Source organism: Natator depressus, chromosome 3, assembly GCF_965152275.1.
Source record: "Natator depressus isolate rNatDep1 chromosome 3, rNatDep2.hap1, whole genome shotgun sequence".
In the NCBI taxonomy this organism is placed as follows: domain Eukaryota; kingdom Metazoa; phylum Chordata; order Testudines; family Cheloniidae; genus Natator; species Natator depressus.
The window spans coordinates 77,208,970-77,224,141 of record NC_134236.1 but is presented as its reverse complement, the minus strand read 5'-3'; the positions used below and the strand labels follow the sequence as shown (position 1 = coordinate 77,224,141).

Sequence of the window (15,172 nt, the reverse complement as noted above, 5' to 3'; positions counted from 1 at the left end):
GGCCGAGGCAGGGAGAGAAATGAAGTTGTGCTAAAAGCCTTTTAGCTATAAAGAAGTTATTAGGCATTTCCCAGCCTCAAATTAGGGCTTCTTCATTAATATCAGCTTCAGAGCCATGACTGGGAAGGGAGAGTCTGAAACCACATAAAGGGGACGGGAAGGAAGCAGTATCTGTCTACCCATCGGCGAGAGAAGCCAACTTTCCCTCTGCTGCTATTAATGATTTCAATTAAAGAGTTGGGCTCCTCACCCTAAGGGAGCTTTCCGCAGACTGCCGGGTGCAGGGACTGAAGGTAGGTAAAAGAAGATCAGCCTCACAGACCAGTGGCAATGTTACCTGTGCAAGGGAGAAATCATTCGGGTCTGTCTAATTTTGCTTTGCTTCCCCCTTGTGTGATTGCTTTTTGGCTAGTTCTGACTGTGCGCCGGGTCTAGTTGGACACTGTGTCGCTCTTTGTTTAATATGCTGTTGTTACCTCAATTCCTAGGCAGGAAGGGGGGATAGCAGGCGTCCAGAAAATCTAAAAATGTAACTTTAATTCACGGGTTGTAGGGTTGATTTAGAAATTAGACTCCGGCTCACACAAAGATGAATTGAGAGAACACATGGAAAAAGTACAAATGCGTTGGGATTTGAAGTGTTTGCACGTTTCAATGGGTGTAGTAATGTATTAAGGGCTTCTGTTCTGCAGTCCGGGCACTAACATTTAAAGAGGAAGAAGGAAACAATCTAGTTATTTTGCTATGAAAAAAGGGCAGAATTTCCCTATTCTTTAAATAAAAACCTGTAACTTCATTTTGGTCATAAAATGTTTGTCCGTGCAGCCGAAATGTGGGTGGAGAATATACGAACATTTATTTTTTCTACTCATTCTCAGCCGCCACTCATCCAGAGATGCAAAAATACACTTTCCATTGTGGGCCCAGTTGAGAAAATGGTGCAACTCGTAAGAGGCTGTTTCTTGATGATTTATTTAAGGTGTAATTGCATGGTTACTTGTGGCATTGTGTAACAGATCTCTCATCCCAGGAATGCTGTTGTCTTCACAGTGGCACGAGGGAAGTAACCGGTACCTGTTACCCACTGAAGGAGCCGCAGGCCAATCATTTCGGGCATCGGATTGACAGCAGGGAAGAAAAGAGAGGATTATGTCTCTTTTTCGAGAAGCTATGTTTGCAGCATTGAGTAGAAGAAAAGGACAGAATACCTTGATTTGCTTGCTGTGTGGTGCAGGCATTTAGTTCTCTCCGCAGTTACTGGGATTCTCTGAGCTGCACTGGACCTTTTTCTAGCCATTTGCATTGTTAATGTTATTTTTAAGTGAATATTTTTTTAAAATTATCACTCCTGGTCTTGAATCTTTTTTATACCATTTAAAGACTTAGAAGAATAACCCGCTGCATTCAAAAACAATGTTTGATGCTTCTGGAAGATGAATTGTAATTGAAAGCTTTCCCCCTCTTTGGATGAATCTGGGGAGCTTAAATTATAAGAAAGAAGGGGGGGAAAAACACAATGAAAGAGAAGTCAAAAAATGCTGCCCGGACTAGACGGGAGAAAGAAAACAGTGAATTTTATGAACTGGCTAAATTACTGCCTTTGCCCTCCGCTATCACCTCTCAGCTGGATAAAGCCTCAATAATCAGACTCACCACCAGCTATTTAAAAATGAGGGTGGTTTTTCCTGAAGGTAGGTGACTTTACTGAAAATGAATATTTGCCTCCATTCTAATTCCATTCCAGATGATCGTTTACTCTTATGTTAATTTCATCTGGCAGTGTATAATTCCTGAAGGAAGGTGTCCTGTGTTGTCCCTTTTCTCTGCCGTAAATACTTTCACTTCACTTCAGTACATATGGGACATGTTTGGTTGGGGACCAACAGTGCTTTTGTCAACACTTCAAGATACTGAGCTCAGCTGCGTATTCTACTAAAACAAACATGACTTTTTCTTTTCTACTATGTAAGATCTGCATCCCTTGCGAAGCACGTGTATAACAAAAAAGGGCAATCCACCCATATTTTATAGCTATATGAAGGGGAGTTAATATATGGGTAAATATTTACATAAGTCTATGCTAAGTCCTAAAGCCTTAGTTCAAGAACTGAACCACAGTTTACAGGTACAACGCTATACAAATAAATAACAAATCCAAACAAACCTTGATTGCATTATGAATGTGGTGTCTCCAGGTCTGAAAGTCATTAGGACGGTTTGGTGAGGTTAAATGGTCTCCGAAATATTTAATAGAAGTTCTACCCTCAGTAGAATTGAAAATCCCTGTAACACTATGAAAATAGGGTCCAAGTTTGGGCCTGATCCTATTCCCATTGAAGTCAATGGCAAACTTTACGTTGATATCAATGGAAGAAGGATCTGTCTAGTAAAAACAGGGTTCGGAATTCTTATATACTTTTAAAAGTCTTGCCGTTAACCAAATCTAGGATTTAAAGTTAATATTTAAAATGTCAAGATCCGCTGCCAAGCAAAACAAACACCAGGGAAAGTTAAGAGGGACTATTCATCGGTAAAGAGGGACTATACAAAGTTCCCTTGTATCTTGAATCTATTTCTTTTAATGTGAGAGAAAAATAAGTGCAAAAGCCTGTAAGAATATTTTATGTGGAGTCGCCTGAATGGAGTATCCTGTATGTGGAAGAGAAAACTATGAAACGGGAAATTCTTCCAATCGAATAAATAATATGAATCCCATATACAGCTTGAACAGCTCCCAGGATATTGTGTTTTACAAAGGAAGACTGGCTATTTGATCGAGTCTATGTTTCTATCAGATGATGGGAAAAGTAGGGCAATAGATTAGTCTTTGCATTTTTAAAAGTCTGATTGAAGTAGTGCGTTATTAAATTTATACTTTTAGTATAAATACGTGAGGGGTGATATCTATATTTGGATACGGGAAGATTTTAAAAGTTTTTTTTCTTTCTGTCAGATTGTTTGTTTATAACTGCTTTTTTGAAGGGGGCGGGGAGGGGGGGGGGGAAACAACCTTGACAGTAACTTCTAATCTATTGCATCTTGAAGTAATTTCCTGAAACAATAAAATCCATCTCCTAATAACTTGAAACCAAGCGAGGAGATGAATCAAAGCTGTAGCACCTGAAAGGTAACAAAATAAATGAAACTGCACATTCCTATTGTGGCTGTGATTTGCCGGCTTGAATATCATTAGACGAGGCTGCCTTCTGTTTAAAAAGTGATCGAGTTGTCCTTTATACTGTCAACGCGTACTTTATAAAAACAAAGCTATTGCAAACTCTGATGGCCGTGATGTTCCTAAAAGGATTATTAGCAATGATTTGTCAACTCCTGCAGTCTCAGTAGGCTACCTTTCTGCGTGATTTCGAGCAGGTCTCGTCAATTATTGGTGCCTCTGTAGCTGGTTGTTTGATCAGAAGAAGCATATGGTGTTTCTTGTAGGCTGTGAGTAATCATGGGAAGAGAAGAATAGCTGATCCCAGTCCCTCAGTGCCAAAGCCGAATGTTTGAATGCACTAGGGAATTGTGTGGCAAAGTGCACCAGAGCCAGAGCTGCTGCTGTCCAAAACATATGCCAATTTGTGCAGAGAGACCAGGGAGGAGGCTAAATGAGGCTTTTAAGGTAGGAAACCCCTCGGAGCCTAATTAAAGGCAAACTGCAAGTTAAAATTATAATAAGGAAGCAGGGACCGAAGTTCTTTCCAGTGCAGTTCTCGAAGAGCGCGGATATTGTGTGGGAGAGAGAGACAGAAAGGAGCACACGCCCGTTGCGAGGCTTGATTGTTGTAGACAGAGCCACAAGGCATATGTGTCAGTCCCCCCCCCCCCCCGCAATTTGCCCCTCTGTCTGCGTGGGGCAGACACAAAGCCACCGAAACAGCAGCACAAACGCGCGCGTCGTAGGAGCGGTGCTTGTTTCTGCAGCCAGAGCCACGCAGGATGTATTGCCCTGCCTGCGTATTTTCCACTGGTTCTGTGCGAGTGCGCGAGAAGGGCAGACCCGCAGTCACACCCAGGCACTGTGGCACTGAGCGCTGCTCGTTTGTGGCGAGATGAATACGGAATCGAGTCTGCTCCTACCTCCAACTCCACGCGTCTCTACGTGTGTCTATGCAGGTGTAGAAGCGGGGCCCTGACTCCGGGTACATCGTTTATTTCCCAATTTATTGATGACCTCGAAACTCACCGGCCCTTGGGCAGAGCGAAGCCACTGGTGAGTTCTGCCAGGCCATCAGTGAGGAGTGGTGGGTCCACCCTTCCCAGCCGGAAAGGATCCGTCTAAATTCGGAGCGGAGGGACTATTTTAGGACATTTTCTATGTTTAGGGGGAAATCTAGGGATCGGCCTCGCCAGCAAAGACAAGAGTGTGAAATTAACGATGGGATGTGGGTAGAGGGAGGCAAATAAAGTATGTATCAGAAGCAAAGGAGTTCCTGAAGGAGGTGGAAAGGTACAGAGAGGGGGTATAGTTAAAGGTGGGAACCTTCTCGTCATATTTTCCCCGGGAAGGGAAAGCCTACAAACCTTTGGGAGCGAGACAGGTTACTGACTAAAGCCTACGGACAAGAGGCTCAGGAAGATAGCGAAATAATGTGTCATCTCAAGGCTTTCTACGTCACAAACCTATTATTTAAGTGTCTGGTTGGAATAACTTTACCTGTATCTAACTAACAGCTCTTGTGCAACCACTAAAACAATTTCCCTCTTAAAACAATGAATTCAAATCTATCTGGGCCGTGATAATATGTGAACGGAGTAAAGTGGTTATATGAAGAAAGATATAGATACTATTTTCGCAGGCACAGAGCTGTGCATAGACAGACAAATAGTGTGTGAACATCTTTCTGGGTATAATTCCTTTTCAACAGCTTTTATATAATCAGTATGCAGAGACATTTTGGATTCATTATTTTAAGAAGGAAATTGTTTTACGACTAAAATAAAGGGAGTGGGTGGATGGATAAGAATAGAGTGATCCTGGGGCAGTCTGAAAAATATTTGAAAAATAGGAATAATTGTATATTGAATACAACTCAGCATCCCTAATGTAAGAAAGAAAGCGAACGTTCCATTTCAGTAAGCAAAGATTTTTAGATAAATTGTATAATTATCCCCCTTGGTTCATGTTTAAGATCCAATTGAATTCTTCAATACCAGTGGAAAAAAAGCTCGGTTAAAATACTTAACATTTCCCGTTTTCCCCTTCACAAGTCTGCTGTAAATTAAACCTCTCAAGGGGGAACTCTGTTATAGTTGAAAACAGCGGCTTGGTCAACTTGCATCCTTTTGGTCCAGGGAGTTAAACCTCCATGGAGAAGACAAACAGGAGCTTTCAGTGGCCAGCTAACTTTTGGAAGGCCTGCACTTCTGGTAAATCACTAAGGGGCCGTACCGTGCCATCAATTTTTGAGCATAACTCCATGTTGAATTCAGTAGGGAGTTCTGCTTTTAAAAACAAACCGACGACAAGATATGGCCCTGAAATCGCGATTTACTATTAAAGAGTTGAAACGCCGAGCCTAATACAGCTTCAGAAAATTGTAAGGAGCAAACACCCCCCGTGTGGCAAATAACTCAAAAAAATTTCCTTGAATTTTTTTCCCCGGGTATATGTAGCCACATATATATTGCGTAGAGAAAGAACTAGTAGTTTAACATATTTTGATAAGCCCATGCTAATGTCTCGTTGCGAAAATAGTTTAGGAAAACGATCACGAAAATTGCTATACATTTGTAGGTAGCCTATACGGAAAGGCGCTTAAATTCCCAGACTCAAGCAAAGGGGACTGTTTAAATCAAGCAGAATAATAATGGTTAGCATTTCAATACTGAAATCCTTACTCTTGTTTTATTTTAGGGGCTAAAAGACTAACCGAAAAAAAATCCGTTTCCCACGTGGATAGGTGATTTAATGCTGTTTTTCTTGCTGCTAGGGGAAATGATTGAGCATTAGGTTTCAGTGTTTATTTTCTTACAGAAGTTTTTCTCATTTAAAAGCCTTTAAGCTGCAGTTTACTCTCCACGCTGCCTCTCTGTGTTTAATTCTAGTTTTGATGTGGACTTAAAATGTGAGGTGCAGAACTAAACTTCTTGCATAACAGTCGCAAAAGCAGATTTATGTGCCAGAAAGCGCATATCAGATCAATGGTGAAATCATATTTTCTTCAGCAACAGACCCGCACTTTTGCTAATAAAAATTGATTTGAAATAAAACTTGGCGGATGCTTTTCAGTATTCATATGTGAAATAGTGACTTGGTACAATCGTGGTCAGGATAGTTACCTGTGGGGGGAGGGGAGGAAACTTTGATTTGGATTATTTTATAATGCCGATCTTCATGAAATTCGAAAATTGTGGCTGCCGTTTTAGTCTGGCGTTGCAGAGCCTGGCTTACATTGTAAAGTGTCATTACATTGCCTTGTGTGTGTTAGAAGCAAAATGCTGGTATTTTGTTGTGTAGTGAAGCAGCGCCGGCAGCATTTCCCTGTCGTTCCCCTAGCAGTGATGCGTATGTAGGCAATATTTCTTTAGGGAATAAACATGGATATTAACTACATCTTTCAGAGTAGCAGCCGTGTTAGTCTGTATCCGCAAAAAGAACAGGAGGACTTGTGGCACCTTAGTCTAACACATTTATTTGAGCATAAGCTTTTGTGAGCTGCAGGTCACTCCATCGAATGCATCTGATGAAGTGGGTTTTAGCCCACGAAAGCTTATGCTCAAATAAATGTGTTAGTCTCTAAGGTGCCACAAGTACTCCTTTTCTTTTAACTAAATCTTTGTTTCAAATGAACGCTTTTGGTTTACCGGGCTAATAAATTTTTAGAAATCTTTGGTAATGGCATCCGCAGACACTCTGAAATGAGCAGCAATTTAAAAAAAAAATACTTTATTTCATTTCATCTGGACGCTCCAAGGAGGAATTGATGCTTCCTCGCAGTCTCAAAGGTCTGAGATTTTAGTTACCGTTGATTAGTGCCTGTAGGATTAACTAAGAAATCATCCATGGCAGGGCTATGTGCTAGGAGGTAGCAAAACAGGCCACGGATAGTAAACCAATTAAACGGTTAATAGACTCGGGTTGGTTCCCGCATGCAACACCCTGTGCCTTTTTTGTTTCGCAGTGACTAGGGCGGGTAGAGTTTTATCTTTGAGAGTGGAAGAAATGACCCTCTGGTTAGCTGGTCTTCCCCCAAAGAAACTGCAGTAAGAGAGAGAAGAAAGTAACCACCTGCGCGTGGGGCGATCAGGAAGGACGAAAGGTGCCGCTTTACGAGCGGCGTACGGACGATGGGGCGAGATGCCTGTGCACTCATACAGCTTTGTGAGGGGCTTCACCTGGCCGGCTGCACGGAGGCAACATATGGGGAAAGGCAGGTGCTGCTGCTTACAGGGGTGGGCCACGCACTTTGCTCCGTCCCTGGGCTTCCGGGCCCCTAGCGCAGCCTTCTTCCTCCTCCCTGGTGCCTCTTCGCACACAGGCTTTCGCACCCATTTGTAGGGTCCCACTGCAAAGACGCTGAGACTCCGGATGCCAAACAGCAGACAACTGGGGATACCCTCGAGCTAGAGCTTCTTATAATGGCTGCTTGTGTCATTTCATTCCTCTGGGTACGTGAGTGCGTGTGCCCGTCAGGTTTGCAGAGGGAAACAACTCCGAAGCAAGAACATTAGGTGTCCAAAGAGAACAGCACAAATCGAATTCAGGTGTGCTGTGCTCTCCTCCCTATTAAAATGTTCATTTAATTACATCATATTGCTTTGTTGGGCCTGCTTTGCAGTCCTTCCCCAGGCAAAAATGACCTATTGAGGTCCCTTCCAGTCCTACGCTTCTATGAAAAAAGCAATCCTTTTGAGGTCAGGGGCAAGTCCATTGATTTTTATATATTTTACCGGAGTAAGGACACAGGATACATGGGTCCTATTCTGTAGCCTTTACTTAGGCAAAACTCCCTATTTAACTCCATGAGACGTTTGTTGGGTAGGCGGTGCAAGATCTGGTCCAGGGTTGGAGGGGTAGATGGATATATTTTATTCAGTAGACAGTACAGAGCACCAGAATCAAGACCTGACTGAGGCAAAAGCGCCTGCTGATTTCAAGAAAAGTTTTGCCTGACTAAAGATAGCAGAATCGGGGCCCAATGCTATAAAATAATCTCACGTTATTTTTATTCGAATTGTAATTTTGGTCGTATTTAAAATAGGTTTAACATATCGCTGCTTTATTTATCTGGCTGTAGGCCCCCACACCTCACTAAACATATATTTAGTGCACTTTTTTTTTTTTTTCATGAGGACGGTTGTGCTGGCATTGCTTAATTTTGTATTCAACATTATAGACTTCTAGAGGGCAGCCTGGAAATGCATTCCCCACCAAAGGCCAAACACTCTTACAAAGTTTAGTGTAAACGAGGATAAAGTGCATAGCAAAAAGGCGTCTAATTTTTCCGGTAGTGACCGGCACCACTCCTCTGAAAACAAAACTCCTTTCAGGTGTCTGAGAATGGGAACCTTCAAAACTGAAGCATTCACAACCCCAGTCACATCTTAACCATTGTTTTTACTGCACTTCTGAGAGTGATTTCCGAACTGGAGTGCGAAGTTTGTTGTTGTTTTTGTTTTTCTCTCCGCTGAATACGGATTGTCTGACCCAGAGTTTATTGGGGAAATGATTATTTCCAAAGCCAGCAAGTGAAAACAAAGCAGATAAGGGCTTGCATCTCCAGCCAGCCCCTCGTCACTACTCCCAAACAAAGGAAGGGGAAGAGGGTAGTGGGTGCTTCAGAGCTGCAGATGCTCACAGAGCTTCCCGGCCTAGCAGATCTTCCAGTGCAAAAGAGATGGATGTGCCTTTTGGAATCTCATTCTTCCTTCCCCTCTCCCGGTTTAATTAGTTGATTTTATTTTTTCCTAGATCGAATTAGAAACAATTGGACGGGATATCTTCTTCCATTCCTTTGCCACCGTTGCCTGGGGGCTTCGCCCTTGGATGGCAAATAAGCGCTCGTGTATGGCAGCCAAAATGCCATTGGGCAGAAACTATCTATCAGCCCAGTTTTGCCCCTGGTTGCTAGCAGCAAGGACTGAATCAATCGAATGGCGGGGGTGAATATAGTTAGATCAAAGCTGTTGTTTCTTAAAGCGTTGAGGAAGGAGGTGTCCGTGTGAACTCCAGAGGTCTGGGGGATGGGAATGAAACCTCTTAAAGCCCAGAAAGGTCCCTTATGATTCATCTGATGTGGCTAATACACTGACACCAGGAAAGGCAGAGAAACGTTTTCTGTGGCCTTTAATGTGTGAAAGTTAAATGCATTTCCACAGAGAAGTTATTAAAATAAAGAATGAGTCAGCGTCCTCAGTCCCAAATATGGTAGCGTCCTATGATATATGCCTGCAAAGCGCTGAAACCGGTTTAATAGCCGAAGCAACATTCCAGGCTGGCTAGAATGCCTTCTGCTCTCTCCTAGAGATGGGCACTTCCTTGTAGCCTAAATTGTTTATCTTCTGCTAAGAAATAACCTCGAGTGGAGGAAGCTGTTATGTAGGGGCTATAATCTATATTTTGTCAAGAGTAGAAAATTCATTCCGAAGGAAAAGCTCGATCAATTTATTTTTGCTGCTTGCAATAACACAGCTGGATGATGCCTTGAGCCCACGCTAGACTGTGGCTCATCATTCATTCGCCAAGAACTGGCTTAAATGGTGCCTGTGGGATTAGGTCAATTTTAGTGGATCTACTTCGCCTCATTTGGTTACTAATTGGTTTCTTGTTTTATAAATCGAAATCTCATTTTCAGGAAATTACAAAGCCCATGCAGCCAGTCCATTGAGGTAATCCACGGGTCAGGGGGTATTTTAATACAATGCATCAGGTATAAAGCAACAGTAAAACTTCGCCTAGATTTTTCAAATGAAATGTGAGCCAGCTAGCGCCTTAGATCCATAATAGATACATCCCTTCTAAGGCTACTTATGTAAATATGATAAACCAGACTTTGACAAAGGTGGGGGGCTCGGGGAGGAAAGCAAATTTTATCTACTAAGGTTAATGTGGCATATCTTGGAAATCGTCCAGAATAGATTATGTTTTGCTTTGTCTTCGGCCACTTTAGCTGGGAAAATCCTTTGCCTAAAAACGTTTTAGTTATCCGTCCCCCCACAAAGCTGCTTGTTTCTATTCCAAACCTATTATTCTGTTCGCCTCTCCAGATTACAAGAGAATCTTTAGATCTTGTTTCCAGTGTAATCCTGAAGCAAAAGGGAAACTGATTTCCTTGTTTTGTTTTAAATAGACAATCAAAGGATTTGTAGAATTTTCTGCGGTAGGTCAAGTGCAAGAAATCACAGTTTACCCCCCTCGCTAAAAGGAAATTGGGTGTTAAAACGAATAGAGAGCCAGATTTTTTTTTTTAAAAAAGTTACATCAATGAAGATTTTTTTCTGCGCAACCCTTTTAGAAACAGAATTTTAAAGGGCATCAGGATAGCGATGGGGGGGGGGGGGGCTGACGGGAAGGATTTGTCAGTGAATAAAAAAAGTCTCTAACTTGAAAGCACTGAAACATCTGGAAAATACAAAGAGCTGTCTCATGTGGTAGGGTTTCGAAAAGCCGGTTCAGGTAGACAAGTGAAAACATTTAATTATAAAACATTAACTTAGACACAGCTGAACAGCGAAAGGTTTCCACCTGACACATAAAAAAAGGAGTGCAATGCTCCGTGGAAAAAAAAGTGTCCTGAAAAAAAGTTAACCTGTAATGTAGATGGGCTATTCATTAACCCGCAAGGGTAGGGATATTTTCCCTTTTAGGACCAGAATAATTAGATCCGTTAACTCGGCTTAATAAACAACTTAGAACTTTAGGCAAGGAGTTCAGCCGCTGTATTAAATACAGAAATCCGTCTTCCTGGTTCTCCGGGTAGGACATTTTATGCGGAGTGGTGCTTTTTGTCTCACTTTAATGGGCTTTATTGTTAAGCACAACCAAACCAAACCTCCTGAACATGTACTGAATCAAAATTTCATAGAGGAATTTTCGGTCTTTCTCTGGAAACGATGCAGCCTTTGCAGGGTTTGATGTTAGTGCTTGCTAATTTCAAGAGGGAATGTGGTGCCTGTTAATTTGATCAAACTGCTTTCCGCAGTTTGTATGCTCTCAAACAGTATCTTCCCCACCACCGTCTCATGAATGAAATCGTGTACTACGGCATTTGGGGAGTCACAAGGGTTAGAAGTCAGCTGTGTCTGTGGCTCGCCTGCTGTCTAACGGGGAGAGGGGATGATTGCATTCGGAGGCAGCACAATTGTCAGTTATTATAGAAGCGCTCAAGGTGCGGACTTCTCCCATAACCCTTTACCCCGGGGCTCTGGAAAGTCACTGGGTACCTGCTGTCGAGCAGGAGGAACTAATCCCAGGGACTCTGCTGCCGGCCGGCATTTGGCGAGTTGAAGGATCAAGGGATAGAGACAGAGATGTACGTTTTTGGGGGGGGGGGGAAGGCAGTCTATTGAGGCCCCTGGCCTAGGGAGAATTGAGGAGAGGAGGGGTAGTACCCCGTTTGCAGAGGAGGAGAGAATAGCGTAGAGGCAGAAAGGAGAAGAGAGATGCTGGCATGCTGAAGAGTGGAGGGATGTAAACAGAAGAGGAAGAAGCAGGAATTTAAGGAGAGAGACTCTTGTGGAGAACTGAGAAGGGGTAGGAGAGAGATGTTGAGCGAGGAGGGGCTGGGGCTGCTAATAGCTCTGGCCCGTTGAAGCAGGGATGGAGAGAGAGACCGAGAATGCACGCCCTTAGAGTGGGCGCTTCAGTGTTTGAATAGCGGTGGAGAAATCGTTAGCTTTATTTAGACGTGTAAACACCCAAGTGAGCCCGGTCAATACTGAGGGGGAGTTATCTGCTCCACATCGCCTCCGTTCCCATCCCTTGTTTGTTTGCATCTGAATAAACGAAAAACAAGCCACGAGGAGTTTGTAAAGGGCTAATTTTGCGGGAGGCTGTCCCTTCTTGGACCCCGTGTTCGCCTCGTGGCGATTTGCTCTGCGTTGCCATCAATCACTTTTTGGGGGTGGGGGTCACGCTAAGCCTTGTTTAATGGTGTAAGCATAAAAGGTTTTAATCACCAAGTTGAAATTATTTCAGCAACAGCATTGCTAAACTGTTTATGGGTAATGCCTTTTAACTCCGGCACAGTCCGTTCCATCCGGCCCTTTGCATATAGGAAAACCAGCACAAATTGAAACATTAGCCACGTCCGGGGAGATTCCTTGTCGAATCCAACTAGAGTATCTGAAAGCAGATCATTCACGGTGAAGAGAGGTCATTCCTTCAGTGGGAGACAGAGGGGCTTGTATGTTGTGGGGAAGAGGGTTTGATTGGGAAGAGAGAGCTGGTACCTTGGTTAGTGAGTAACTCCAACCGCTTCGGAAGTACATTTATGCACTGCCTGGCGTTTCTTAGTGCTGTCGTGACACTGCAGCTGCGGGAAGACGTCGGGAAAGGTAGATTACTTTTCGTGGGCCTGGCATATGCTAAGGTGGAAATACTTTTTAATAAAATGCACTGAAGGGGTCCGATCTTGCTTTCCCGGCGCACCCAAAAGCTCCTATTGAAGTCGATAGATAGGTGAGGAATGAAGGATCGGGGCCTTCTTCGGGATTTACACCAGATCGCTGATCAAATCAGAAAGTGATCTTGATGGCCAGGGTTATATTTTAAAGCCCTCTCAATATATAGCTTGGTTTACATATTCAGTTTGTTAATTTCTTGGGAGGTTGTGCGCAAACAATACAAAGCATTCGTTTCTGGGAGAGTCGGCAAACACACTAAATAAAATACTCACAGACCTGAGTTATCCTTTTGTCTAATCGAATAATACTGAATAACATCAATGTGGTATTTCATTGGCTTTATAACATTTAAATCATTCTGAACTGTATTCACGTCCGGTTAATCGCATCATTCTGTTGAAATTAAATATTTCTTTTTTGGTCTCATTTGGATACCTCGCAGTGTTGTTCTGTCATTTTTCAGTGAGGTCAGAAGCAAAGATATTGTACTACCTTTTCTTCCAGGAAGCAACTTTCTAGAAGCCATTGTCCAGGTCGAATAACGTTTTATCTGGAGCGGTTCCTGGCTTAGTTGAATTCACTCAGTTCTTATTAATGAACTTTACTGGTAATTCCAGCATAGATATCCCCCCAAACAGGAAATAACATTTTAAAACAATCAGCAAGGGAATTATTTGCGCTTGTTCAGCTATTAGAAAACGTTTTTAAAGTGTTTGAAACTAAAACAAAAACAAATCAACCAGCCCTGACAGGCCAATGAGAATTTGTATCTTGTCGTCTCACCTTAATTTTTGTGTGTCTTAAATAAACAGGACTTGGCGAAGCCTGGGGCCACACTAGTCGAACCAGCCCTTTGGATAATGTTGGACGGGAACTGGGATCCCATCTTTTGCAGGTACTGGCCTGGAAACGCGAACCATTTGGTATTAATGATTAAAGAGATCGTACCATATTCTGAGCTTTTAATTATTCCCTTGTCTAATCTTTAACTGTTCACGTGCTTCACAAAAGGAGAGTCCAGAACTGTGGCGGAATTTATCTGTCACGATCCTTCGCTTCTCATACGGTACTGTGGGTTGCGCAGCGCAGCTCAACTTGCAGGTGGCCATTCTACGTGTCCGAAGTAGAAAGTGGTAGGTTGATTTGGTCCCTAATCTCAACAGCCTTGTCAGTCAGCAGGTTGACAAGATTTGTGAATGTAGTTTTCTTGTTCTGAGCAATCTGGTGAGCGCAAAGACGCGTCTTTTAAAGTGGTGCAAGGTGAAAAGAAAAGTGGGAGAAACCGTAGAGGGGATTCAGGGGGCTATTTTGAGGAGCACATATAAAAGCTTAGAAAGCCTTGATCCCATGGTAGTTAGAATAAACACTGATTAATTGAAGACACAGAAAACCTTAATTCAGCTACGACACAATTGAAAACTCGCTGTGGCCTAAAGGATTAACAAAGGAATATTAGTGTTTATAATCTTAGCTATTCAGGCATGTGGTACTGTGGGGTCTTGTAGCATTTTATACCCGCCTCTAATAAACAGAGGCCTGTTCTTCTCATAGCGCATACAAATAACACTTATTAACATCTATCTATCTATCTATCTAATCTTAACAGGCCTTTTAAATAGTTCTGTCCGTTTCAAACTTTATTTACATTGTGGAGAGTTTTAGATCGCCCCTTGCTCGCTGAAGTCTCTTAATCAAATATGTAAGAGTTAAAATCTCTACTGAAATCGTAGGTGGGGGGTGGAAGTGTTCAGTATTTCTCCGGGGGAACGGTCAGCAAAGCCGAGGCTGGGAGCCCTACAGGCTGGGAGCTTCTATTCTTGCTGCTTTGGAGTCTTAAGTTGATTCATTGTCACATTTCGTTACAGAGCCATTTCAAACAGGTCCCCTGTTCTGAGGTGCGTTATGTTCATATCCTGCCCCTTTTAAGCGGATCTACTGAAAGGATGTTCCAGCTTCCTCCCACCCTCCAACTCTTTTAGTAGTGAAAGCCAGGCTGGAATCCCCGATCTGCTTAATCAGTCCCAGGTACACGTAGTTCACAGCTATCTGGTGTCTTCTTTCCCTTATAGACCTTGGATGGTTTCATATTTGTTGTGGCTCCAGACGGCAAGATCATGTACATTTCAGAGACGGCCTCCGTTCATCTGGGTTTATCACAGGTAAGTGGACAGGTTACCCACTAACGGCTTATGCGTGCGTGTGACAGGGCATAATTCCCCTGTCTATATCCCTGTATTTTCCATAGGAGATGTACAGCTGCCTCTAAGCTATTTGCCTCAACCGGAGGTGGTGTGAACCCAGACAAAGCCAGGACACTGTAATTGTCTGTGTGTTTATAGAGCTGGACCACGGCAGCAGATGGCCCCACATCCAGCGCCGGCTACACACGCACGCTATGTCGATGGCGAGAAAGTTGAAACCCTCCTCTTCCTTCACAGGTAGAGCTGACTGGAAATAGCATTTACGAATACATCCACCCTGCTGATCACGATGAGATGACCGCGGTGCTCACAGCTCACCAGCCCTACCACTCTCACTTCGTGCAGGGTAAAGTACATTCCCTCTCCCGGCTTGGCCTCCGCGCTTGTGCGGGTGTGGGCTCTGC

The 15,172-nt window shown here is 43.2% G+C and overlaps 1 protein-coding gene across 3 annotated transcripts in view; it reads left to right on the top strand.

Moving 5' to 3' along the window:
• Positions 1–15,172, top strand: part of SIM1 (SIM bHLH transcription factor 1) — a 64,255-nt gene continuing 49,083 nt past the window's right edge. The window contains exons 1-5 of one of the 3 annotated variants that reach the window (XM_074948153.1): positions 1–293; positions 1,051–1,691; positions 13,380–13,462; positions 14,637–14,726; positions 15,006–15,114. In XM_074948153.1, coding sequence (XP_074804254.1) covers positions 1,517–1,691; positions 13,380–13,462; positions 14,637–14,726; positions 15,006–15,114 — 457 coding nt within the window. In that variant the 5' untranslated portion in view covers positions 1–293; positions 1,051–1,516. Of the gene's footprint in view, positions 294–1,050; positions 1,692–12,606; positions 12,623–13,379; positions 13,463–13,635; positions 13,701–14,636; positions 14,727–15,005; positions 15,115–15,172 lie in introns of those variants that run through there. The other 2 variants (XM_074948154.1, XM_074948155.1) reach the window with 2 other exon arrangements.